This window comes from Mustela nivalis (assembly GCF_964662115.1).
Source record: "Mustela nivalis genome assembly, chromosome: 15".
Taxonomy (NCBI): domain Eukaryota; kingdom Metazoa; phylum Chordata; class Mammalia; order Carnivora; family Mustelidae; genus Mustela; species Mustela nivalis.
In genome coordinates this window covers 29,747,271-29,773,436 of record NC_139034.1, presented here as the reverse complement: position 1 = coordinate 29,773,436, position 26,166 = coordinate 29,747,271, and the positions used below count along the sequence as shown (strand labels likewise).

The 26,166-nt window shown below is 36.6% G+C and overlaps 1 protein-coding gene across 5 annotated transcripts in view; it reads left to right on the top strand.

Annotated features, from left to right (window-relative positions):
- The window catches only part of FNDC3A (fibronectin type III domain containing 3A), a 173,755-nt gene that overhangs the window by 113,245 nt on the left and 34,344 nt on the right, over positions 1 to 26,166 (top strand). For all 5 annotated transcript variants that reach the window (XM_082701580.1, XM_082701578.1, XM_082701579.1 and 2 more), the window contains 4 exons: positions 5,636 to 5,793; positions 14,124 to 14,183; positions 15,495 to 15,633; positions 25,389 to 25,442. In XM_082701580.1, coding sequence (XP_082557706.1) covers positions 5,636 to 5,793; positions 14,124 to 14,183; positions 15,495 to 15,633; positions 25,389 to 25,442 — 411 coding nt within the window. The remainder of the gene's footprint in view (positions 1 to 5,635; positions 5,794 to 14,123; positions 14,184 to 15,494; positions 15,634 to 25,388; positions 25,443 to 26,166) is intronic.

Sequence of the window (26,166 nt, the reverse complement as noted above, 5' to 3'; positions counted from 1 at the left end):
TAATTTTGTAAAATAAGTCCTGTGTCATAGTAAAAAGTCATGTTGTTGGTTTTGTTTTGCTTTTTTTTGTTGTTCATTTTGTTTTTATCTTTACTAAATTACTTGTGATCTGTGAAGTATAGGTTAGGGGTGTGTGTGCGCAAGCACGCACTTGTGTGTGTGTATAACTGTGTGTGTGTGTGTGTGTGTGTGTGTGTGTGTATAACTGTGTGTGTGTGTGTGTGTGTGTGTGTGTTTGTGTATGTAGTTGTTTTTGCATGCTCTTGTTCATTAGAGCACCAAACTAAATGTATCACTTACTCTGTAAATATTTGACCACTAATAAAATGCCATATGCTGTGCTGAAAGCTGGAAATAGATAGGCATGGCCCCTGCTTTCAGAACTTTGTTTAGTAGATTAGGTCATGCAATAAATGTAAGATTATATCTGTGGAGTGCCAGAACAGAGATAGAGTGCTATAAGAATATATAATAGGGGGACTAGGCCTTGACAGGATGTTAAAAGAAATTTCACTAAGGAAGGATGATGAACTGAAATTTATTTTTTATAAGATTATTTATTTATTTGACAGAGAGAGAGCGAAAGTAAACAAGGGAACACAAGCAGGGAGAGTGGGAGAGGGAGAAGCAGGCTTCCTGCAGAGCAGGGAGCGTGATGTGGGGCTCTATCCCAGAACCCTGGGAACATGACCCGAGCCAAAGGCAGACACTTAACACTAAGCCACCCAGATGCCCCAGTGAACTGAAATTTAAAGAAAAAGTAGTGGTTGGGCATTGTGGACTGTGAGGGTTAGTGTGGGGACAGTATTGCAGAGACCAACATTTGAAAAGTACTGAACATAACACATTTGAGGAACCAAAAAAAAAAAAAAAAAAGCAAATTTTATTTCTGAAGTAAGCATACAAATAAAGACTCATTTCAGATGATTTCCAAACTGTATTTTCTACCCTCATTATTCACCACTTTATTTAGAACCACATCTCCTAAGGCATCCTAAAAAATGTTCCAAGTTCACGGTCGCCTGGATGGTCCAATTGGTAGAGCATGCAACTCAATCTTGGGGTCGTGAGCACAAGCCCACATTCATTGGCCATAGAGCTTACTTTAAAAAAAAAAAAAAAATTGGGGAAAAAAAATACCCGAATTTGTAGGTTTTGCTAACAACTAGAACTTTATATAGAAAATCTGTTTCTTAATCTTTTCTAAGTTATTTTCTCCATTGTTTCTCAAAACAAAAAAGGAATTGAATTAAATAGATTTCTTTTGTTCTCTGTTTCCTTTTAGTATATCCATCAGTTATCACATACCTCTCCCCAAGTTTTCCTGATCACAATATCAGTATCACCTTACATTTCCTCTTTATCTTTAATGCCAAACTGAAATCCAAGCTTTATCAGTTCTTTTACTTCAGATTTCTAGGATCCACTCTTTCCCAGCTTCCCACATACACACATAGGTACTACATCTTTACACAGGAATTCCACTGTAGCTTTATTGAAGTCCACCTCCCTTTTCTTTACAACCCTTTAATAATCCTTTGAAACCGGCACTAGATAACAGCATTTTTACGCATTGTTCAGATTGCAACATGAAAAAAACCATTACTCTTGTTTTTCAAGACTTGACTGTCTTCCTCTTTCCTTTGTGATCTTCTTAATGGTCCTTTGTGTTTCTCTTTTCCCCTAAATCTGTGGTTCCCATGGGAGTGAAATTACTAGAGTACTTTTCAAAATACACACTCATACATGTTCTTTGGACACCAGGTTATAAGTATAAACTTAGGGGGAAACAAATTATTCGTTCCTATAATAATTACCCATTTCTTTTCTACCAAATTATATCCCAAACCAAATCCTTTAAAATTCTATTTAAAGTTCATTTCTCATGAAGTTTTCCACAGCAACCCCAATGTAATTACTCCTTTTTTGCGCCTTAACATTTATGTGCAAGTAATAAAATACCATTTTAATAGACTGAGTTGGGATCAAAACTTTTTCTGTAAAAGCAGATTCCTAGAAAAGTTGAAATTAGCAGTGTGTCTGAATTTTTTTAAGTGTATTTTCTAAATTCAACAATATATCCTGGAAGTCTATTTAGTTAAATGTTAGAAGTATAGATTAGTTAGAAATTTTGCTGATAGTATTCTACCAATGTTAATTTCTTAGTTTTCACAAAATTACATTATTATGTAAGATACTAATAGAGGAAGCTGGGCAACGGGTATACAAGCCCTCTGTATACTTACTATCGTCCCAACTTTTATGTAAATTTAGATTTACTCCAAAATGAAAGACTTTTTAAAAATACTATATTTGATTAGTTATGGTAAATAAATCATCTCACTCAGCCACTCACTTTTGTATGTGAGACCTGGGACCCTAAAGGTTTGAGAGTTCAGTATCATCAAGCAAATTAGTGGCAAGTCTTTTGCCTTCCTCCTTAAGTTCCTCTCTACCACCTATACTTTTAAGTCAACTTCAAAAAGTAGACGCCAGTTCATGCTTCTGGCTGACCTACCTTCAGAGTATTATTCACTTACTTATTCTCACAGTTTAACAGTTAGGATAATCTCATAAAATCAGATTCCAAGTACAGTATACTTGAAAGTACATACAAATTCAGTGTACTTGAAAGGTTGTACATATATGTATGTTAACAGTAGGTTTCTTTAAAAAAAAAAAAAGCTACAGTAACCTATAGTTAAAGGTTAATAGCCAGATGGACATGGTTAAAACAAAGAATCATTTTAAGCACATTTTAAATGAAACATAGTACTAAGACATTTATAAGGTAGTATGACAGTAAGTAAAATATATTTCTGTGCTTTAACAGAAGCAGAATATATACAGGAATAAAATTTAAATTTATTCAGGCTTTAAGAACTTTGAGAAGGGGAAAATGCCATGCTTGTGTAGAGACTGATTATACTGCCCAATTAAGATAGGGGTCGTCCTCATCCTAGTGGTCGGTGGTTTTATATTTAGAAACACTGGGATAGTCATTAAATATAATTTTTTTAAGATTTTATTTATTTGACAGAGAGAGACAGAGAGAGGGAACATAAGCAGGGGCAGTGGGAGAGGGTCTGCTCTGCTGAGCAGAGCCTGATGAGGGGCTCAATCCCAGGACCCTGGGTTCATGACCTGAGCTGAAGGCAGACTGAGTCACCCAGGCACCCGTAAATAGAGATAATTTTAAAGCAAGCTTTTACATTAGAGTCTAGGTGTGATCTGATAACTTTTCTTACCAATCTTTAGTTTAATCCTTAGGCTTTTTCCCTCTTTATTACATTTTTATTATAAAAGAATACATATGCAAAAATTATTCCAGTAATCCAAAATGTACAAAATACTACAAAGACCTTCTGTTTTTTTCTCACAACTCTCCCTGTATCCCACCACACATATGCACAAAATCCCCGAAGGTGAGAATTAGTACATTTGTACAGTATATTTCCAGATACTGGTGTGCATTTTTTAATTTTTTTTAACATAACTGAGATCATAGCATGCATACTGCTTTGTAGCTTCCCTTTTCCCCCATTACATAGCATCAGTATATTAAGGACATGTTTAAATGTCAGCACATAAATATTTTCCTCATTCCTTTTTGAACACAACCTGCATTGTAATGTGTTAAGAAACTGTGCTCATAATTCCAATTTCTTGCCATTAGTAACAGTGCTGCAATAAATATTCTTAAGTACATGTATTTATGTATGTAAGTTCATAGGCTATTTCCCTGAAAAAAGTTCAGGAATGGAATTATTGAACTATAAGCACATTGTAAATTTTTATATTGGTTCCCAAGTTCCAATCTACACAGGGATCTTACCAGTATATACTTTTAACTACATTTAAGAGAGTGCCCATTTCTCCAAACAGTTAAATACAGTGGCTATTACTAGCTCTTTAATCTTCCTAATGTGTTAGTTGAAAGGTTGTACCTTATTTTAATTTACACTTATTTATGAATATAGTTACTCAAAAATAAACTCAAAATGCATTAAAGACCTAAACTTGAAACCTAAAAACCTAAAACTCCTAGAAGAAAACATGGACAGAAATTTCTTTGACATTATTTGTAGAACATTTTTCTGCATCTGTCTCCTTAGGCAAGGGCAGCAAAACAAAATTAAAATGTTGAGACTAGACCAATATGACATAGCTGAAAATTTACACCTCTCAGAATGACTAAAATTAAAAAAGACAGGAAATAACAGGCATTGGCTGGGGTGTGGAGAAAAGGGAGCCCTTGTATACTTTTCGGTGGGAATGCAAATTGGTATGGCCATTATGGAAAACCATATGGAGGTTCCTCAAAAAATCAAGAGAACTACCATATGATGCAGTAATTCCATTACTAGGCATTTATCCAAAGAAAACAAAAACACTAATTCAAAAATATATATGCACTCCTATGTTACAGCATTATTTATAATAGCTAAGATATGGAAGCAGTCCAAGTATCCATCCACAGATGAATGAGTAAAGATGTGGTATGTATATTACCATATATACAGTGGAATATTACTCAGTCATAAAAAATGAAATGTCACCATTTTCAGCAACATGGATGGACCTAGGTGGTATAATACTAAGTGAAATAAGTCAGAGAAAGACAGACATTGTATGATTTCACTCATATGTGGAGTTTAAGAAACAAAACCGATGAGCAAACAAAGAAGTAAAGAGACCAAATAACAGACTCTGAAATACAGAGAACAAACTGGTGGTTGCCAGGGGGGATGCGAGTTTGGGGATGGTAAAGTAAATAAAGGGGATTAAGAATACACTTAAGGGAGCACCTGGGTGGCTCTTGATTTGAGCATGAAGCCTGCTTAAGATTCTTTCCCTCTCCCTCTGGCCCTCCCTCTCTGCTCTCTTTCTTTCTCTCTTTCTCCCTCTCTTCCTCTCTCCTTCCCTCCCTCTCCCTCTGGCCCCCCTCTGCTCTCTCTCTCTTTCTCCCTCTCTCCTTCCTTCCCTCTCCCTCTCTAAAAAAATAATAATAATAATAATAATAATGCACATCATGGTGAGCACTTAGAAATGTGTCACATTGTTGAGTTACTATACTTCACATCTGAAAGGAATATAACACTGTATGTTGATTATACTTCAACCCATTTCTCTAAACCCTTACCTTAACACAATGGAGATGTTACTAGCTTTTTAATCTTCTAATCTGTTGGATGAAAAGTGATACCTTGTTTTAGATTACCATTTATTTTTATGAATGCTTTTCACATCATTTCTTATATTTCTTTGATCGGTCCATGACCTTTGCTCATTTTTCTCTGTTCTTTATCTTACTGTAAGACACTTTCTACATTGAGGAAATGAACCTTTTCAATACATTACAAGTGGACTTTTTCTATTCTTTTTTAACTGAACATGGTGTTTACACTAATAGTTTTGAATGGCCCATAATGGTCTTTAAATTTTTATTGAACCCATCTGCCCTTTGGTAACAGATTATATCTCATCTACAAATGGACAGGTTTCTATTTGTGGGCCATTTTATGAAAGTAGATACAGATATATTTTATTTAATCTTGAAACCTCATTAAATTTTCACTGTTCGTTATTCATATTACAGTTGTTTCAAAAGCTTTTAAATATTATGTTTTTGCAGGCGTCAGACATCCAGGCAAGGACAGTAGTACTTACCTGGTCACCTCCTTCCAGTTTCATTAATGGTGAAACAGATGACACTACTGTACCAGAGCTCTATAGTTACGAAATTCTGGTCTCAAGTACTGGAAAAGACGGGAAATACAAAAGTGTTTATGCGTAAGTACTTGTTATGTTTTACTCCTCCCATTATGTAAGTTAGTGATATATCATAAAGAGTTTAATACTAATTTTGTTCTGCTTTTCCCTCTCAGTGCTTTTATTTTGAATCTATAAATTGACAAGTGATACTGATTTCGATGTATATAGTCCAAATACCAGCTGATAAACGTCTGTCTCCTACCGCTTGAAATAATGCTTTCATTGGCTACATACAGCGTTAGTATTTTTCAGTAGGCTCCCTTGTAGATATTTCACTATTCGCATATTCCTGAGACATTAATATAAATTGCTGTATGTAGAAGCCCAGAATGGAAATAGGGAACCATTAGATTGTGAACTCATGAAATATAATGCTTCTCTAAAGAGTTGGATTTAACTGTTAATATGTCAAGCTAATACCCTATTGTAAAATGAATTTAGTACCATTGTTCCTCATTTGTATGTTGGTATGTTAATAATCATATTTTGAAAACCTGTCATAGTTCTCTTTCCTTGGCTGTAAAGTGTTAAAATACACCAAAAGCCTTGGAAAGAGTCAGTGGCTAAAACTGTGACATTTATGACTGACACTTGTAAAATAAATAATTTTTTGTCCTTATTCATATAGAAGTTGCTTATCTAATGAAAAAATAAAGAGTGAAGTTGATTACTAATAATAATTTAAACACTGGGAATATTATAAAGGAAGTGATTAGTCACTTGAATGATCATAATTAACATAGAACACTGGACACATCAACCTTCTTGATATCTTTTCAAAAAATAGCTAATATAAGGAAAAGAGGAAAGTGAAACTGCTCCAGTATTTACTATCTAGTTACATAAGGTTAGAAAAATATCCTGTCTCCTCCTCTCTATTGACATTTCCTTGTATTTATTCTGTCGTGTATCTTAAAAGAGACAAAGCTACCTACAGGGTAAATAGGGGATAAAGGATCATCAACAGAAGGTTTCTTTTTGTGGTAATGGCTGTTTCTAGTTAGATGGCTGCTTGCTAGGAGGAAGCATTTACCTCCATTTGCAGCCTGATCAAAAGACAAGAGGGTTATTAGTCAGCCTCTCTCTGAGGAGGCTACTACAACTGCCCAATTCTTTCCTCAGTGGGATGTGTTTTCTTATATTTATTGGTTTTGATTTGAGAAATGGTGGTGGGGGGGGAGGTCCATAAAGTGGAGAGGAAAGAAACTTGGCTAAAGGAAAAGGAACAGAGAACGGTGGTTTTTAAAAAAAAGAAGTAGAAAATGGACTGGTTTTTGGATACATATATAAGTAATAGTTGTAACAACTGATTATTTTAAGAATATGTGCTATTATATTTAAAAATGTGAAAATGTAGTAGTACCCATGAGTGAAATACTTTACATCAAAATATTCACTTTTTTAATGATATGCTCATTAAACTAATATTTTACATAAGATTCCATTTTATAGTCTAACAAAATGCAGTAATATACAGGTTATTTAGCATTTTAATTGTGAAAGATGAATTTTTACATAACTCAAACTGGTTTCATTTCTTTAATAAGCTAAATACCTTCCCTGACTACACACACACACACACACACACACACACACAAATAAGTCTGGCTTATACCATTGATTTGCTTAGGACACCTTTTGTTTTGCGGGGGGGGTTGTTAGTTTTTTTTTTTTTAATTTAGTGATTCATCACTTACATACAGCACCCAGTGCTGAACATAAAAGCTTAATACTTAATACTGATCATCCATTTAGCCCATCCCTGCACTTCCCTCCATCAACCCTCAGTTTGTTCTCCACCCTTAAAAGTCTCTTAGAATACTGCTTCTCTCTCTTTCTCTTTTTGCCTTCCCAAATGTTCATCTGTTTCTTAAATTCTACATATGAGTGAAATCATATGGTATTTATCTTTCTCTAATTTATTTCACTTAGCATAATACACTCTAGTTCCATCCACGTCATTGCAAATGGTAAGGTTTCTTTTTGATGGCTGAGTAATATGCCTGAGTGTGTATGTATGTGTATGTGTGTGTGTGTGTCTGTCTGTCTGTCTAACATCTTTATCCATCCATCAGTGTATGGACATCTGGGCTCTTTCCATAATTTGGCTGTAGTTGATACTGCTGCCATAAACATTGGGATGCATGTACCCCTTCAAATCAGTATTTTTGTATCCTTTGGTTAAATACCTAGTTGTGCAATTGCTGGGTTATAGGGTTAGTTCTATTTTAACTTTTTGAGGAACCTCCATAGTGTTCTCCAGAGTAGCTGTACCAGTTTGCATTCCCACCAACAGTATAGAGGGTTTCCCTTTCTCCACATCTTCACCGACATCTGTTGTTTCCTGTGTTGTTAATTTTAGCCATTCTGACAGGTGTGAGATGGTGGTTATGATTTGTTTCCCTGATGATGAGTAATATTAAGCATCTTTTCATGAAAAGTGTCCATTAGCCATCTAGATGTCTTCTTTGGAAAAGTATATATTCACATCTGCTTATTTCTTAACTGGATTATTTGTTTTGGGGATGTTGAGTTTGATAAGCTCTTTATAGATTTTGGATAATAATCCTTCATCAAATATGTCATTTGTAAATATCTTCTCCCATTCCATAGGCTACCTTTTCGTTCTGTTGATTGTTTCCTTCACTATGCAGAAGCTTTTTATCTTGATGAAATCCCAATAGTTCATGCTTGCTTTTATTTCCCTTGCCTTCAGTGATATGTCTAGAAGAAATTGCTGTGGCTAAGGTCAGAGGTTGCTGCCTGTTTTCTCCTCTATTCCTATCTCATGTTTAGGTCTTTCATCCATTTCTAATTTTGTGTGTGGCATAAGAAAGTGATCCAGTTTCATTCTTATGCATGTGGCTATCCAGTTATCCCAACACCATTTGTTGACGAGATTATCTTTTTCCCATTGGATATTCTTTCCTGTTTTGTCAAAGATGAGTTGAACATATAGTTGTGGGTCCATTTCTGGATTTTCTCTTCTGTTCCATTGATCTATGTGTCTATTTTTCCACTAGTATCATACTATCTTAATGACAGCAGCTTTGTAGTAGAGCTTCAAGCCCAGAATCGTGATGCCCCCAGCTTTGCTTTTGTTTTTCAGGATTGCTTTAGCTATTTGATGTCTTTTGTGATTCCATACAAATTTTAGGGTTGTTTGTTCTAGTTCTGTGAAAAATGCTGGAGGTACTTTGATAGGAATTGCATTAAATGTATAGATTGCTTTGGACAGTATAGACATTTTAACAATGTTTGTTCCTCCAGTCTATGAGTGTGGAATGTTTTTCCATTTCTTTGCATCCCCATCAATTTCTCTCAAAGTTTTCAGAGTACAGATCTTTTACCTCTTTGGTTAAGTTTATTCCTAGGTATCGTACAGTTTTTGGTGCAGTTGTAAATGGGATCAATTCCTTGACTTCTTTTTCTGCTGATTCATTATTGGTAAATAGAAACGCAAAAAATTTCTGTACCTTGATTTTATATTCTGCAACTTTGCTGAAGTCATTTTCAATTTTTTGGTGGAGTCTTTTGGGTTTTCTACGTAAGAGTATTGCATCATATGCAAATAGTGAAAGTTTGACTTCCTCCTTGCCAGTTTGGGCACCTTTTTTTTCTTTTTGTTGTCTGATTGCTGAAGCTAAGACTTCCAGTACTATTTTAAATAATAATGATGAAATGGACATCTCTGTCTTGTTCCTGACTGTAGAGGAAAAGCTCTCAGTTTTTTCCCACTGAGGATATTAGCTGTGGGTCTTTTGTGTATGGCCTTTATGGTGTTGAGGTATGTTCCATCTATACCTATTTTGTTTTGAGGGTTTTTATCAAGAACGGATGCTATAAAATTTTGTCAAATGCTTTTTCTGCATCATGTGGTTCTTAACCTTTCTTTTATTCATGTGGTATATCACCCTGATTGGTTTGCAAATATTGAACCACCCCTGCAGCCCCCGAATAAATCCCACTTGATTGTGGCAAATAATTCTTTTACTGTACTATTGGGTTTCTCTTGTTGAGATTTTTTGCATCCATGTTCATGAGGGATATTGGCCTGTAATTCTCCTTTTTGATGGGGTCCTTGTCTGGTTTTGGAATCAAGGTAATGCTAACCTCATAGAATGAGTTTGAAAGTTTTCCTTCTACTTATGTTTTTTGGAACAGTTTGTCAGAAGTATAGGTGTTAACTCCTTTAAATGTCTGGTAGATTTCCCTTGGAAAGCCATCTGGCTCTGGGCTTTTGATGGTTGGAAGATTTTTAACTACAGATTCAATGTCCTTATTGGTTATGGGTCCATTCAAACTTGTATTTCTTCCTCTTTCCGTTTTGGTAGTTTGTATGTTTCTAGGAATTTGCCTAGCTTGATGGCATGGAATTTTTCATAATATTCTCTTATAATTGTTTGTATGTCTGTGCTGTTGGTTGTGATCACTCCTATTTCATTCATGATTTTATTACTTGAGTCCTTTCTCTTTTTGATAAGTCTGGCCTAGCAATTTATCAGTTTTATTAATTATTTCAGAGAACCAGCTCTTAGTTTCATTGATCTGTTCTACTGGGGATTTTTGTTCTTTTTTCTGTATTGCTTATTTCTGCTCTAATATTTATTATTTTCCTCTTTCTGTAGGCTTTAGGCTTTATCTGCTATTCCTTTTCTAGCCCTTTTAGGTATAAGGTTAGGTTGTGTATCTGAGACTTTTCTTGCTTTTTGAGGTAGGCTTGTATTGCAAGGACCTCTTAGGTCCTCTTAGGATCACCTTGTTTTAGACTGTCATGTTTTCATTTTTACTTCATCTCATTGAAGTTTTTTTATTTCTTCTTCGATTTCCTGGTTAACCCATTCATTCTTTCATTGGATGTTCTTTAACCTCCATGTATCTGTATTCTTTCAAAATTTTTTCTTATGGTTGACTTCAAGTTTCATAGCATGGTGGTCTGAAAATACGTATGGTATGATCCTAGTCTTTTTGTACCAGTTGAGGCCTGATTTATGACCCAGTATATGATCTTTTCTGAAGAAAGTTCCATGTGTACTTGAATGCATGTTCTGCTGCGTTAGGATAAAATGCTCTGAATGTGTCTGTTAAGTCCATCTCATCCAGTGTGTTATTCAAAGCCCTTGTTTCCTTGTTGATCTTCTGCTTAGATGATCTGTTCATTTGTAAGTGGGGTGTTAAAGTCTCCTATTATTATATTATCAATGAGTTTCTTTAAGTTTGTTATTGATTTATATATTTGGGTGCTCCCAGGTTGGGGGCATAAGTCTTTACAATGTTAGATCTTCTTGATGAATAGACCCCTTAATTATGAATAGACCCCTTCTTATTACAGTCTTTGGTTCAAAATCTAGTTTGATATAAATTTGGGTACTCCAGCTTTCTTTTGGTGTCCATTAGCATGATAGATGATTCTCCATCCCCTCACTTTGAATCTGCAGCTCTCTTTAGGTTTAAAATGAGTGTCTTGTAGGCAGCATATAGATGACTCTTACTTTTTTATCCATTCTGTTACTGTGTCTTTTGATTGGGAGCATTTAGTCCATTTACATTCAGAGTAATTATTGATAGAAAGGAGTTTAGGTGCTGTTGCATTACTTGTAAAGGTATGTTTCTGATGATGGCCTCTGTTGCTTTCTAGACTTTGTTGTTTTTGGTCTTTTTCTCCCTATTCAAAGAGTTTAATACCTCTTGCAGGGCTGGTTTAGTTGTCACGAACTCCTTTTGTTTTTGTTTGTCTGGGAAATCGTTCTATTGTGGATAGACAGCCTTGCTGGATAAAGTATTCTTGGCTTCATTTTTTTTCCCATTCAGCATGTCAGATATATGCTGCCATTCTCTTCTGCCTGCTAAGTTTCTGTGGACAGGTCTGCTGCAACCCTGTATTCCCTTGTAGGTTAAGAACATTTTTTTTCCCTCGCTGCTTTCAGGGTTCTTTCCTTGTCTGTGTTTTCGTGTGTGTGTGAATTTGACTATGATGTGTCTTAGTCATGGCTGGCTTTTGTTGAATTTAATGCGAGTTCTCTCTGCTTCTTGGGTTTCGATGTCTGTTTCCTTCCTCCAGATTAAGGAACCTTTTCAGCTATAATTTGCTCAAATAAAACCTTCTGCCCTTTTTCTTCTTCTTCTGCGACTCCTCGATGATCAAATGTCACTATGTTTTTAAGGAGTCACTGAATACCCTAACTCGACATTCATGATCCTATACCTTTATTTCCTCCTCCTTTTCAGCTTCATTATTTTCCATAATTTTATCTTCTATATCTGTATTCTCTGCTTCATCCATCCTTATTATCATTGCATCCAGTGGATTTTGCCTTTTGGTTATACCATTTTTTATTTTGGCCTGACAAGTTTTTAGTTCTTTTATCTTTGCAGTAAGGGATTCTGTAGTATCTTCTGTGCTTTTCTCAAGCCCAGCGAGTATCCTTATAATTGTTGTTTTAAATTCTTATTCGGGCATCTTATTTCTATCTGTATTGATTAAGTCCCTGACTGTTACTTCTTCCTGTTCTTTCTTTTAGGGTGAATTCCTCTGTTTTATCAATTTTGGGGATGATTCTTAGGAAAGCCTCTTTTTCTCCTGCTCCTGAGAGTTAATTGGCTATATTAAGAAGAGGTTAAAAAAGAAAGAAAAAGAAAAAAAATAAGGTTTTATACTCTCTTGGGCCTGGTGATTCAGGAGGTGTTTCAGAGTGTGCACTCTGCAGTTTTGTTTTGGCTGCTGCTTCCTACATGTCAGTCCTCTACAGAATTCTCTTTGCCTGTAGTAGGTGGTATTTGGTAATGGCAGGTTTTAACTAGTGTGTTTTGGTCTGCTTGTTGAAAGAAGCTAGATCCATCCAAAAAAAAAAAAGAAAGAAAGAAAGAAAGAAACGAGATTCTAGATCCTATTTCCCCTAGAACTGAAGCTTTGCAGCACTCTATGATTAGTAGACTTGGTACATGTGAGGGATTTGTGCTAGTCTTCTGGCAGATGGTCCTGCTGCACTGATTCTCAGGCGGGCTTGCCCTAGTGGAGATGTACTTGGAGGGTACTGGGGCCTGGGGGGGGGGGGTGCTTGGTGTAAGTAGCTCCAGCCTCTACTAGGAGGGCGTTGGGTGGTGCTGTGTTGCTCACTGAAGTTGGTTATTGCTGATGGGTATGGGGGAAATGGTGTTGCCCTGCTTTCCAACCCATACTGGGGAGTTTGTGTCTGCCACTCTTCAGGGACCCCTCTCAGAAAAGCAGTCACCCCTCTTGTGTTTCAGCTTCTGTCAGATCCCTGCCTTCACCCTGTCTCTCTCAGGTGGCACAGCACCCCCTATGTTTTATCTCAGGCACAGGGCTGGGTTTCCAAACTCCCAATTTTATGGACTCATGCTGATCCTCTGGGGGAGGGTCTTGCCATGCGGTGGCCAGTGCCAGTTTGCCCCAGTAAAGCAGTCCCACAACTGCACAGTGGCTCCAAATTTATGGTAAAGTGCAGCAAAAAGCATCACCAAGGTTTGCTGCCCTCAGCCAGTGTCTGTATTCCCATGTTAGTGAACAGGGATGCACATTGGTGCTGTCAGTTCTTTTGCCCCCAGAGAGGCCATCCACCATTCCCAAATGCATTTCAAAAAAGGGAACTGTTCTTCCCTGTATGACCCAGGGCATCCTCAGACCACACTGCCCACTCCCAGGTCTCTGCCCTTCTTCCATACCAGAGCACTGCTAAGTCTGCCAGGCACAACCCCACCAATGGCACAGACTTATCAAACTTAAGACTTTGAGCTCTGCTGCTTATAAAAATTTGCCATAGTCAGCCCCCTTCTTTTCTTAGTCACTGGTGTGGGGGAAGATTTTTTTTCTTGTGCAGTCTCCTGCCTGCTGCTTCACTTTTTTGTTTCTCTCTCTCTCTCTCTCTCCTCTTTCCATGATCAAGGCTCCCGCCCCTCCACAGCACCTACAGCTGTTCTTTCCCCAGATGAACTCTCCACAGCTCTTACCTTCCACAAGGTGGCCATTTTGTTCTCTCAGTCCTCAGTTTGATTTTTTTGTGTGTTTAGAATGATTTGATATTTATCTAACCTTATTGGAAGGAATAGGCAACCGTAGGAGCCCCTACTCCTCCACCATCTTAACTCCTCTGTGCACCCACTTGTTTGGACACCTTTCTGTTTTAAAGTGGTATGGAGGTATATAACTTAAGTTTGGTATATAGTCTTAATACACAAATTCTGTATTGATGGAATCTGAATATGATTACAACTGGTAAAATAAGAAACAGTGTAATTTCATAAACTGCCACAAACTGAAGCGTATATAATGTAAATCCTCTGGAAATTCTTCTTTATCAGACTGTTAAATGCTCCTTTTTTTCCCCCAGAGGAGAAGAAACAAGTGTCACTTTAAATGAACTCAAACCAGCTACAGATTACCATGCAAAGTAAGGAATGTCTACATGTTGTCTTAGTATGATATGATAGAGCATAGGTAGTTTTTTAAATAATTTCATTAAAAGCCTGGAATATAATATAATTATTAATTTGGGGGATTAAAATCATGAATTTGTGGACTTTGGTTTCTCTTTTGGTACAGTTATTAACACGTTTCCCAAAAAAACCAAAAACATTTAACTGAAATGTTATGTTGAAGTGTTAGTTATCCTGTTTATAGGACCTTGGGATTGGAATGAATATACAGATAATAAGTTTAATATGTCTGCATATTATATGCAAATGGAAAACTCCCCGCTTTTAAAATTTTTGCAGAACAGAAGCATTAATAATTGCTGATTTATAATTAATGTATTTTTACTACATCATGTTTTAGAAAGAGTTTGGGATATTAAATTAAAATTTCACAGCACTGAGGGGTGGCTGGCTGGCTCAATCAGTGGAGCATGCAACTCTTGATCTTGGGGTTGTGAGTTCAAGCCCCACATTGGGTATAGAGATTACTTAAAAATAAAATCTTCTTAGAAAATTCACAACATTTAACTGAGAGGTAACTTAAATACTGTTTTATTCTGCATAGTTCTATTATAATTTACCAACATTTTACATACTAAAGCCTCCCAAGCTAGGACTCATTAATCTATATTTGGTTAGTCACCCCATTTGTGGTTGGGGTTATTCCTATTAAACTATTAAATTAAATTAAGTCTTCAATAATATTTTCTGTGGATAAAGCCAAAGTATTGTCCAACTTAGCACTTTCAAACTGTAGGCTGCAACCATTATTAAATGATGAAATTTGGGGGTTATAGTCAGCATTTTTTAATTAAATAATCAAATAAAATAGAATCGATCTGTATATATCCCTTAGGGATAGTTGCAGAATACTTTTCTTTCTTGTGTGTGTGTATGAGCAAGTACATATCATATAGTTGTGATATGTTGTCACAACTTAAGATGTATTTCTTACTTTGTGTTACAGTCAAGAAATAGGATGAAGCCTCTGGTCTATCCTGTATTTTTTTTAAAGAGCCATCTTTTACTTTGACACGGACTTTTTTTTTTCTTTTAAAGACTTTATTTTTAAGTAATCTCTACACCCAACTTGGAGCTTGAAACCCCAGCCTGGAGATCAAGAGTCACATATCTTACCAGCTGAGCTAGCCAGGTGCCCACCCTTGTTTTCTTGATAGAACATTTGGAAGACACTTTACTGATTTGCAAGTACTTAAAGCTGATGCCTATTGAAGGTAGGATACAATTATTCTACTGTTCAAAACTATTTATTTTTATCGCCATAGAGTCCAGGCAGAATACAATTCTATGAAGGGAACTCCTTCAGAAGCTGAAAGCTTTACCACCTTAAGCTGTGAACCTGACATACCTAATCCACCCAGGATAGCCAATCGGACCAAAAATTCACTCACTTTGCAATGGAAGGTAAGAATATTCTTTAGAGTACTTTCCAACTGGACATTTACTCCTTCCTCTCCCCTCCCCAATTTCAGTTGTTCTTGTCTAGAGACAAAAAAGAACTTTAAGGTAACTTGTTCTTGTTCTTTACATACACTAAATCTTAAAATAATACTCTTAATGGTTTTTTCTTACTATGTGTAAATACAGCAGAAAAGACTGGTATATAATTAGCAGTCCTTACAATACTGGACATGGGATGGCATTGAGAGTCTCAGCAGTGCTTCTAAAGTTCATACAATGCCTTTATATCCTAAATTTTATCATAAAATGAAGTTCATAGTAACTAGACTCATAGTTTTAAAAATATACGGGGTGGGGGGCGCCTGGGTGGCTCAGTGGGTTAAGCCTCTGCCTTCAGCTCAGGTCATGATCTCAGTGTCCTGGAATCGAGCCCCGTATTGGGCTCTCTGCTCAGCAGGGGCCTGCTTCCCTCCTCTCTCTCTCTGCCCGTCTCTGTCTACTTGTGATCTTTGTCTGTCAAATAAATAAAATCTTTTAAAAAATTAAAAAAATAAAAATATAGGGGGAAAGGAGTCAAGATGGCAGAAGAATAGCAGGCTGAGATGACATCAGGTTGCAGGAATTCAGTTATATAGTTATCAAACCATTCCGAACACCTACAAATCAAACAGGAGATCGAAGAGAAGAAGAGCAGCAATTCTAGATACAGAAAATCAACCACTTTCTGAAAGGAAAGACGTGTGGAGAAGTGAATTCGAACCGACTAGAAGATAGACCAAGAGGGGAGGGATCGGCTCCCAGCAAGCAGTGCAGCAGTGGAACACAAAATCAGAACTTTTAAAAGTGCTCCACTGAGAGACATCACTCCAGAGGCTAAATGGGTCTGGAGCCCTCACGGGGGCAGCGTGATCTCAGGTCCCATAGGGTCACAGAAGGATCAGGGTGTCTGAGGGTAGCGGAGCTCGCAGGTATTAGAGCGGGGAAGCCGGCTACAGAGAATGGAGCTCTGAGGAGTGAGCTCTCTACCTTAAACTATGATCTGTGGCACAGTCAGGCCACTGCTCTTTAAGTAGGGACCCCACAAGTGGCAGATCCAGGGAGAACCCCCTGGAAGAACAGAGCAGCAGGAATCTGCTGGGTTTGGAGACTCCAAACAGGGCCTTGAGCCAGAGACAGAAGCGCTCAATCACGGGCCAGGTGAGCTCGGAGCGCGGCCAGAGACCAGGGAGACAGGAGTGATTGAGCACTTTTCTCCAAGCGTGCACTGAGGAGGGGTCCCCAAGCTCTCGGCTCCTCCATGCCCTAGATTGGGAGGTCGCCATTTTCATTCCCATCCTCCAAAGCTCTATGGAAACCGGAAACCTTTTAGGGAACAAAAGCTCCTGAGAGCAAACCAGAGCAGATTGCTTAGTCCAGCCTCTGGCAAGGGCGCAGCAATTCCGCCTCGGGCAGACACTTGAGAATCACTACAACAGGCCCCTCCCCCAGAAAATCCGTAAGAACATCCTTCCGAGACCAAGCTCACTGATCAAGAACAGCGGAACTCCAGAGGAGGGAAAAGCAAAGCATGGAATTCATGGCTTTCTCCCTGTGATTCTTTAGTCTTGCATAGTTAATTAAATTTTTTAAATTTTTTTTTTCTTATCCTAATTTGTTTAACTTTTACTCTTTCTTCTTTTAACATTTTTTAACTAGTTTATCTTAACAATACCTTTCATTAAAGAAAATCTTCTGGAACCTTTATTATTATAGGCATATTTTATCCTTCATTGTATCTAACTTTATCTTTTGTATACATACAGGGTTTTTTCTTCTAAAAAATTTTGTGATACAACTTCTTATAATAAATCAAAATATACCCTGAATCTAGCACAGGGCTTTGGTCTAGTCCCCAGCCTGAGCAGATTCTCTCTACCTTTTTTTTCTTTCTTTCCTCAACCGACTTACCTTATCAACTCATTTTGTAGAATTTTTATTAAATTTTCATCTTTATAGCCATATTCCATCCCTTCATCATGTTTACCCTTATTTGTATTTGTGTGTGTGTGTGTGTGTGTGTGTGTGTGTAGAGAGAGAGAGATTTTGGGAGGTAGTTTCGTCTAAGAGACCAAAATACACCCAAAATCAAGTGGGTGGCTCTGTTCTATTCACCAGTCTAATATATATATATATATATATATTTAATTTTTTATATTTTATATAAAATATATATTTTATATTAAATATATTATGTTTATATATAAACATACTTATATTTATAACATAAATATAAATAATATATTAATATATATAATATATTATATATTATAATATGTAATATTATATTTATATATAATATATATTTTATATATTATACTATTTATATATTTTTATATAAAATATATTATATATATATATATATATATATGGGCACTGGTAATATGTCAGATCTAGAGTTCAGAATGATGATTCTCAAGGTGCTAGCGGGGCTCAAAAAAGTCATGGAAGATATTAGAAAAACCCTGTCTGGAGAAATAAAAACCCTTTCTGGAGAAATAAAAGAAAATAAAATCTAACCAAGCTGAAATCAAAAAAGCCATTAATGAGGTACAATCAAAAATGGAGGCTTTTACTGCTAGGATAAATGAGGCAGAAGAGAGAATTAATGATATAGAAGACCAAATGACAGAGATAAAGAAGCTGAGCAGAAGAGAGACAAACAGCTACTGGACCACGAGGGGAAAAATTGAGAGGTAAGTGATACCATAAGACGAAACAATACTAGAATAATTGGGATTCCAGAAGAAGAAGAAAGAGGGAGGCAGAAGGTATATTGGAGCGAATTATAATAGGGGATTTCTGTAGTATGGCAAAGGGAAGAAGCATCAAAATCCAGGAGGCACAGAGAATGCCCCTCAGAAATCAATAAGAATAGGTCCACACCCTGTCATCTAGAAGTAAAACTTGCAAGTCTTAGTGACAAGGAGAAAATCCTGAAAGCAGCCCGGGACAAGAAGTCTGTAATATACAATGGTAAAAATACTAGATTGGCAGCAGACTTATCCACAGAGACCTACCAGGCCAGAAAGAACTGGCATGGTATATTCAGAGCACTAAATGAGAAAAACATGCAGTTAAGAATACCCTATCCAGCGAGGCTAGCATTGAAAATAGGAGAGATAAAAAGCTTCTGGAACAAACAAAAACTAAAAGAATTTGTAAACGCCAAATCAGGTCTACAGGAAATATTGGAAAGGGTCCTCTAAGCAAAAAGAGAGCCTAAAAGTAGTAGACCAGAAAGGAACAGAGACAATATGTAGTAACAGTCACCTTACGGGCAGTACAATGGCACTAAATTCATATCTTTCAATAGTCACCCTGAATGTAAATGGGCTAAATGTCCCAGTCAAAAGACACAGGGTATCAGAATGGATAAAAAAATAAAACCCATCTATATGCTGTCTACAAGAAACTAATTTTAGACCCAAAGACACCTCCAGATTTAAAATGAGAGGGTGGAAAACAATTTACCATGCTAATGGACACCAAAAGAAAGCTGGGGTGGTAATCCTTATATCAGATAAATTAGATTTTAAGCCAAAGACTATAATAAGAGATGAGGAAGGACACTATATCATACTCAAAGGATCTGTCCAACAAGAAGATTTAACAATTTTAAATATCTATGCCCCTAATGTGGGAGCAGCCAACTATATAAACCAATTAATAACAAAATCAAAGAAACACATCAACAATAATACAATAATAGTAGGGGACTTTAACACTCCCCTCACTGAAATGGACAGATCATCCAAGTAAAAGATCAGCAAGGAAATAAAGGCCTTAAATGACACACTGGACCAGATGGACATCACAGATCTATTCAGAACATTCTATCCCAAAGCAACAGAATACAGATTCTTCTGTAGTGCACATGGAACATTCTCCAGAATGTTCTCCTATTCTCGTGAAACTGTTCCAAAAATAGAAATGGAAGGAAAACTTCCAAACTCATTTAATGAGGCCAGCATTACCTTGATCCCAAAACAAAAGATCCCATCAAAAAAGAATTAACACAGATGCAAAAATTCTCACGAAAATACTAGCCAGTCAGATCCAACAGTACCTTAAAAGGATTATTCACCATGACCAAGTGGGATTTATCCTTGGACTACAAGGTTGGTTCAACATCTGCAAATGAATCAACGGGGTACAATACATTAATAAAAGAAAGAGTAAGAACCATATGATACTCTCAATAGATGCTGAAAAAGCATTTGACAAAGTACAGCATCCTTTCTTGATCAAAACTCTTCAAAGTGTAGTTTTAGCGGGTACACACCTCAATATCATCAGAGCCATCTGTGAAAAACCCACAGCAAATATCATTCTCAGTGGAGAAAAACTGAGAGCTTTTCCGCTAAGGTCAGGAACACGACAGGGATGTCCATTATCACCACTGCTATTCAACATAGTACTAGAAGTCCTAGCCTCAGCAGTAGACAACAAAAAGAAATTAAAGGCATCCAAATCAGCAAAGAAGAAGTCAAACTATCACTCTGCAGATGATATGATACTTTACACTTTACATGGAAAATGCAAAAGACTCCACTCCAAATCTGCTAGAACTTGTGCAGGAATTCAGTAAAGTGTCAGGATATAATATCCATGCACAGAAATCCATTGCATTTTTATACACCAACAACAAGACAGAAGAAAGAGAATTAAAGAATCAGTCCCATTTATAGTTGTACCCAAAACCATAAGATACCTAGGAATAAACCCAGCCAAAGAGGCAAAGAATCTGTACTCAGAAAACTATAAAGTACTCATTAAAGAAATTGAGGAAGACACAAAGAAATGGAAAAATGTTCCATGCTCATGGATTGGAAGAAGAAATCTTGTGAAAATGTCTATGCTACCTAAAGCAATCTACACATTTAATGCAATCCCTACAAAATCCCATCCTTTTTTTTTTTTTTTTTTTTTTCAAAGAAATGGAACAAATAATTCTAAAATTTATATGGAAGCAGAAAAGACCTCAAATAGCCAGAGGAATATTGAAAAAGCCAAAGTTGGTGGCATCACAATTCCAGACTTCAGGCTCTGTTACAAAGCTGTCATCGTCAAGACAGTATGGTCCTGGCACAAAAACAGTCACATAGATTAGTGGAACAGAATAGAGAGCCCAGAAATAAACCCTCAACTCTGTGGTCAACTAATTTTTGACAAAGCAGGAAAGAATGTCCATGGAAAAAAGACAGTCTCTTCAGCAAGTGGTGTTGGGAAAATTGGAGAGCCACATGCAGAAAAATGAAACTGGATCATTCCCTTACATCACACACAAAAATAGACTCTAAATGGATGAAGAACCTCAATGTGAGAAAGGAATCCATCAAAATCCTTGAGGAGAACACAGACAGCAACCTCTTCAACCTCAGCCGCAGCAAGTTCTTCCTAGAAGCATCGCCAGAGGCAAGGGAAGCAAGGGCAAAAATGAACTATTGGGACTAGTATCCAAAATCTATAAAGAATTTATCAAACTCAACATCCAAAGAACAAATAATCCAATCAAGGAATGGTCAGAGGGCATAAACAGACATTTCTGCAAAAAAGACATCCAGATGGCCAACAGACACATGAAAAAGTGCTCCATACCACTTGGCATCAGGGAAATACAAATCAAAACCACAATGAGATATCTCACACAAGTCAGAATGGCTAAAATGAACAAGTCAGGGAATGACAGATGCTGGCGAGGATGCGGAGAAAGAGGAACCCTCTTGCACTAGTGGTTGGAATGCAAGCTGCTGCAACCACTCTGGAAAACAGCATGGAGGTTCCTCAAAAAGTTGAAAATAGAGCTACCCTATGACCCAGCAATTGCACTGCTGGGTATTTACCCTAAAGATACAAATGTAGTGATCCAAAGGGGCACATGCACCCAAATGTTTATAGCAATTTATATGTCCACAGTAGCCAAACTATGGAGAGAACCTAGATGTCCATCAACAGATGAATGGATAAAGAAGAGGTGGTATATATGTATACAATGGAGTACTATGCAGCCATCAAAAGAAATGAAGTCTTGCCATTTGTGATGACATGGATGGGACTAGAGGGTATTATGCTGAGTGAAATAAGTCAGTCAGAGAAAGACAATTATCATATGATCTCCCTGATATGAAGAATTTGAGAGGCAATGTAGGGGATTTGGAGGGTCAGGAAAAAAGGAAACAAGATGGGATCAGGACAAACCATAGGAGACTCTTAATCTCACAAAACAAACTGAGGGTTGTATGGGGGAGGTGGGTAGGAAGAGGGTGGTTGGGTTATGGACATTGGGGAGGGTATGTGCTATGGTGAATGCTGTGAAGTATATAAACCGGCGATTTACAGAACTGTACCCCTAGGGCTAATAATACATTATATGTTAATTTTATATATATATATATATATTATTTTAAGGAATATTCCATTAAATACTCTATTTTATAATAATATAATTTTATAATACTCTCTATTAAATACTCTCTATTTTAATAGAATAATAGAATAGAATAATAGATTTGCTAACATGTAAATTTTTTGTGCCCAGCTGCACAAGAAGATATGATGAAATAGACAGGCACCACAGATAGAATCGATAATTCACATAGCACAGACAGCATTGTCATTGGGAGACATGAATTACTGAAATGATATATGGTCTTTGTAAATTTCTGAACAAATGAAATACAGCCTTTCTCATATTGCTGAGTAGTTACATTTTGGGAAAATCCTATAACTTAAAACTATAGAAAAAATACCTTGTAAAATGGAACTAGATTCTAGGCTCTGATAATTTTAAACATATATTTCAACCTACATGGATGTCAAAGAGGACATTCAAAAGTTCTAGAGAAAGAAAAATTCTTCATTGTATTGATTTTCCCACACTGTGCAGAATTGATAGCAACCTTGATCCCCACTTGTAAAAAGCAGCCTTTACTCTCCCTGCCATTACTGTGATAGTCAGAAACACCCCCAACAAAATTTCTAAACATGCCCTAGAAGGGAGTACCACCCCTCCTAGCAACTGTTGATTTATAGTAAGAAAATAACTACCAGTCTTGATTTAATTATCTACTCTTACCCCAAGAGCAAAACTCAGGGCTAGCTTTCTTTCTGAAAACTTGTTTGGGTCTTACTAGTCCCTTGTTAGATGCTTTATGCAGTTAAAATGTTAAATGTTAAATGTTAGCACATGTAAATCAGACAAGTATGTACATACATACATTTTTGTTTGTGATAAGTATGACTAATTTTATTTCATGTCACTTAGAGTAGCATTTTATTGGTAGGGCAGTTAGGGTAGTAGCCTGGTGCCTTTCATGTAGGTTCAGTCTTCAGTAGGGTACTGCTATTTATTCTGAAGATAAAATAACATTGAATTTTGAAATTTGCCTTTAACAATAGTCCAGCAAGTCTGCGTAAGATGTAAAAAGTGCCCTTATGCCCTGGGTCTCTCATCAGGTTACCCAGGCTTATACTCTTCAAGAAATAGACTTGTATGTGCATAGTAATAGCACAATTGGGGAAAGAGAGAATCATTTGTACTGGTACTGGGGATAGTATTGTATACCTGGAGTTGTTGGGAGGATTATCAGATAATACCTATATAGCCCATAGCATAGTGCCTGGACCATAATAAACATAGTACCTATTGTTGCTATGTAATGTTAAAATTGAGGAAAACTGGCTTAGTGTAGTTTATGACTCAAATATCAGATCTTTTGACTCTGTTGCCTCATATAATCTGAAAATATTACTTGGGGGTTAACGTGGCATCAAAATCATGGCATGGGTGGAATGTGAGGTAGCAGCTTGAGAGAAATATATCAGCTGACATTGTTTAGAGTTGCCAGTGCATGGTGATGATAAAAAGCTAACTGAACTTGGTCTTCTACTCTCTTATAATTACTAATACCTACCAGACCTCCTGTTGCTCAGCTTCTGGAATATTGCTGGGTAGGAACCCTGGTTTTGTGTCTGAGTAAATTCAGCTCTGTTCTCTTAATGATTGAGTGATCTGGGGCAACTTATTTGGATTCTTTAAAGCTTCCATTTACTCTTTTGTATAGTTTGGATAATAATACTACAAAGAGTTGGTTTGAAGATCAAATGAGATAAGGTAAAAACACTTTACACCTAATAATTTCCCTTCTAACTTGGAGAAATGGTCACAGGTTGTTGAAGGTGTCACCATAGCCATGCTTCTTCCAGGGAGTTGAAGAGAATCCATTTCCTTGACTTGGAAAGCCTCACAAAATAAAGTAGAAAAAATTAAGGAAAATAAATGTGCAACCTTAGCAGCTAGACCAGAGCAATCTGGAGGCATTAATCATGGGGAAATATATTTTTATACCACACACTTCTTGCTGAGATTTTTAATCTTCTCTGCCTTGGGATTCTCTTCCTTTGCTCTGTAAGAGTTGAATTTCCCAAGGTTTCTTTTTCTGCCCCATCCATACTGTAGTTACTTTGAATTGCCACATCTGCAACTTACATAGCAAATTTCAGTATGTTCACCACTTAAAAATTATAATTTTAAAAAATTTTTAAACACAAGATCTTTGTTAATGGTCAACAAATAATTTGGACCTCCGTTTTATAAAAAGTTCTTTATTAAAAAGTTGACCATTCTTGATTGCTCTTAACATGGTTCGCAATGGGGGTGCCTGGGTGGTTCAGTCAGCTAAACATCTGCCTTCACTTAAGGCAGACCTGCCATCTCAGGCCATGATCCTAGAGTCCAGGGACTGAGACCCACATCAGGATCCCTGCTCAGTGGAGAGTCTGCTTCCCCCTCTCCTCTGCCCTTCTTCCCCACTCATGCTTACTCTCTGTCACTCCCTCTCTCAAATAAATAAATAAAATCTTTTTAAAAATATATGGTTGGCAATACTATATAAAAACCAAATAGAGTCCAGAGAATTATAGGAATTCTCTGGAGAATGATTTTAAAAGTTAAGATTATTTAATTTTTATAAAAGGAGTCTTAGAGTCAGTTGTCTTCAAATGGATGAAGCTATTATAAGGAGAGTAGTGATCCATTGTTCTGCGTCTTAAGTGAGAATAAAGAGGAAGCAAGTTGAAATGGTAGAAAATTCAAGTAGAAATAAGGTTGAAATTCTTGAGTTCTAGAGTGATTAAATACTAGAATAAAATGTTAAGGGAGACAAATTTTCACCACTGAAGATTAACAGATTGTTGAATGAGCAATATTAGGTAATGGGCACATTGTATCTAGAAGCAAAGATCCAGACAGTGTGACCTCTTGAAATTATTCTAAGCTCCCTGATTGTTTCCTTCTCTGGTGTATCTCACAGTACTACTTATAGATTATAAAGTGAGTTTTAATGAAAATAACAGGGTCAATCCTAGGAACTTAAAGCTGATAAAAACCTTCTGACAAAAGACAAAGTGATTTTTTTAATGGATTAAAAAGTTAAGATGGTTCTTGCTTCAGGAAGTTGTTCAGTGTTCAGAAAAACTTGAATAAACTCTGCTTTGTTTTCTTACCTTGCATTTAAAGGGATTGTGGGGTTATATAATACATATATATCTGTATTCCCTGTGCAGTTTTTCCAGAGTTAAGCCACAGAGAACATCTACAACACAATAGATTGCTCAGATTAGATTCTCACAGTATCTTTTACAAAAGTTCTAATAATTTGTGTGCTCTCTCTCTCTCTCTCTCTCTCTTTTTTTTTTTTTTTTTTTGTTATTTCTTTTAGGCACCTAGTGACAATGGTTCTAAAATCCAAAGCTTTATTTTAGAATGGGATGAGGTAAGTAAATTGGATCTTTTAAATTAGGGGGAATTTATGTGTATTTATCCTCAAGCAGAAATAATTTGTTTTAATAGTTTTTTCCTCTTTAAAAACATTATGAATGCTTTTAGTGTGGTACATGAGCGAATTAATGATGTTCCTAGAAAACATTACTGACTGGACCTCCCTATTTTGTTTTATTTTTTGTTTTTGACTTAAACCCCTCAAAGTTCTCACTTGGGTAATTATCTTGATGAAGGAAATATTTTTTTTCACTTCAGCCTTAAAAGCAAGTATAATTTTTTACTATGGCTACTTTAACACATTTCTACAAACCTGATAGTTCAAAACAACACACTCATTCTCCTTTATTTCCAGAAGGTAGAAATCCAGTATGACTCTCACTGGGCCAAAATCAAGATGTCGCTTTAACCATGCTTCTTCTAGGAATTCTAGAAAAGAATCCATTCTCCTAACTTTTCTAGCTTCTGGAGGCTCTCTTCATTACTTTGTCATTACCTTGAACACATGGCCTCATCAGATAGCCTTTTCTGCCCTTCCTGCCGTTATCACATGGCCTTTTTCCTCTTCTGTCTTCACATCTTTTTCACTCTAAAAAGGACATTTGTAATTCCATTTAAGATCCACCTAGATAATACAGGATAATCTCTCCAACTCAAGAGCTTTAACTTAATAACATCTGTACAGTCCCTGAATAGAGTAACATTCACAGGGTCCACGG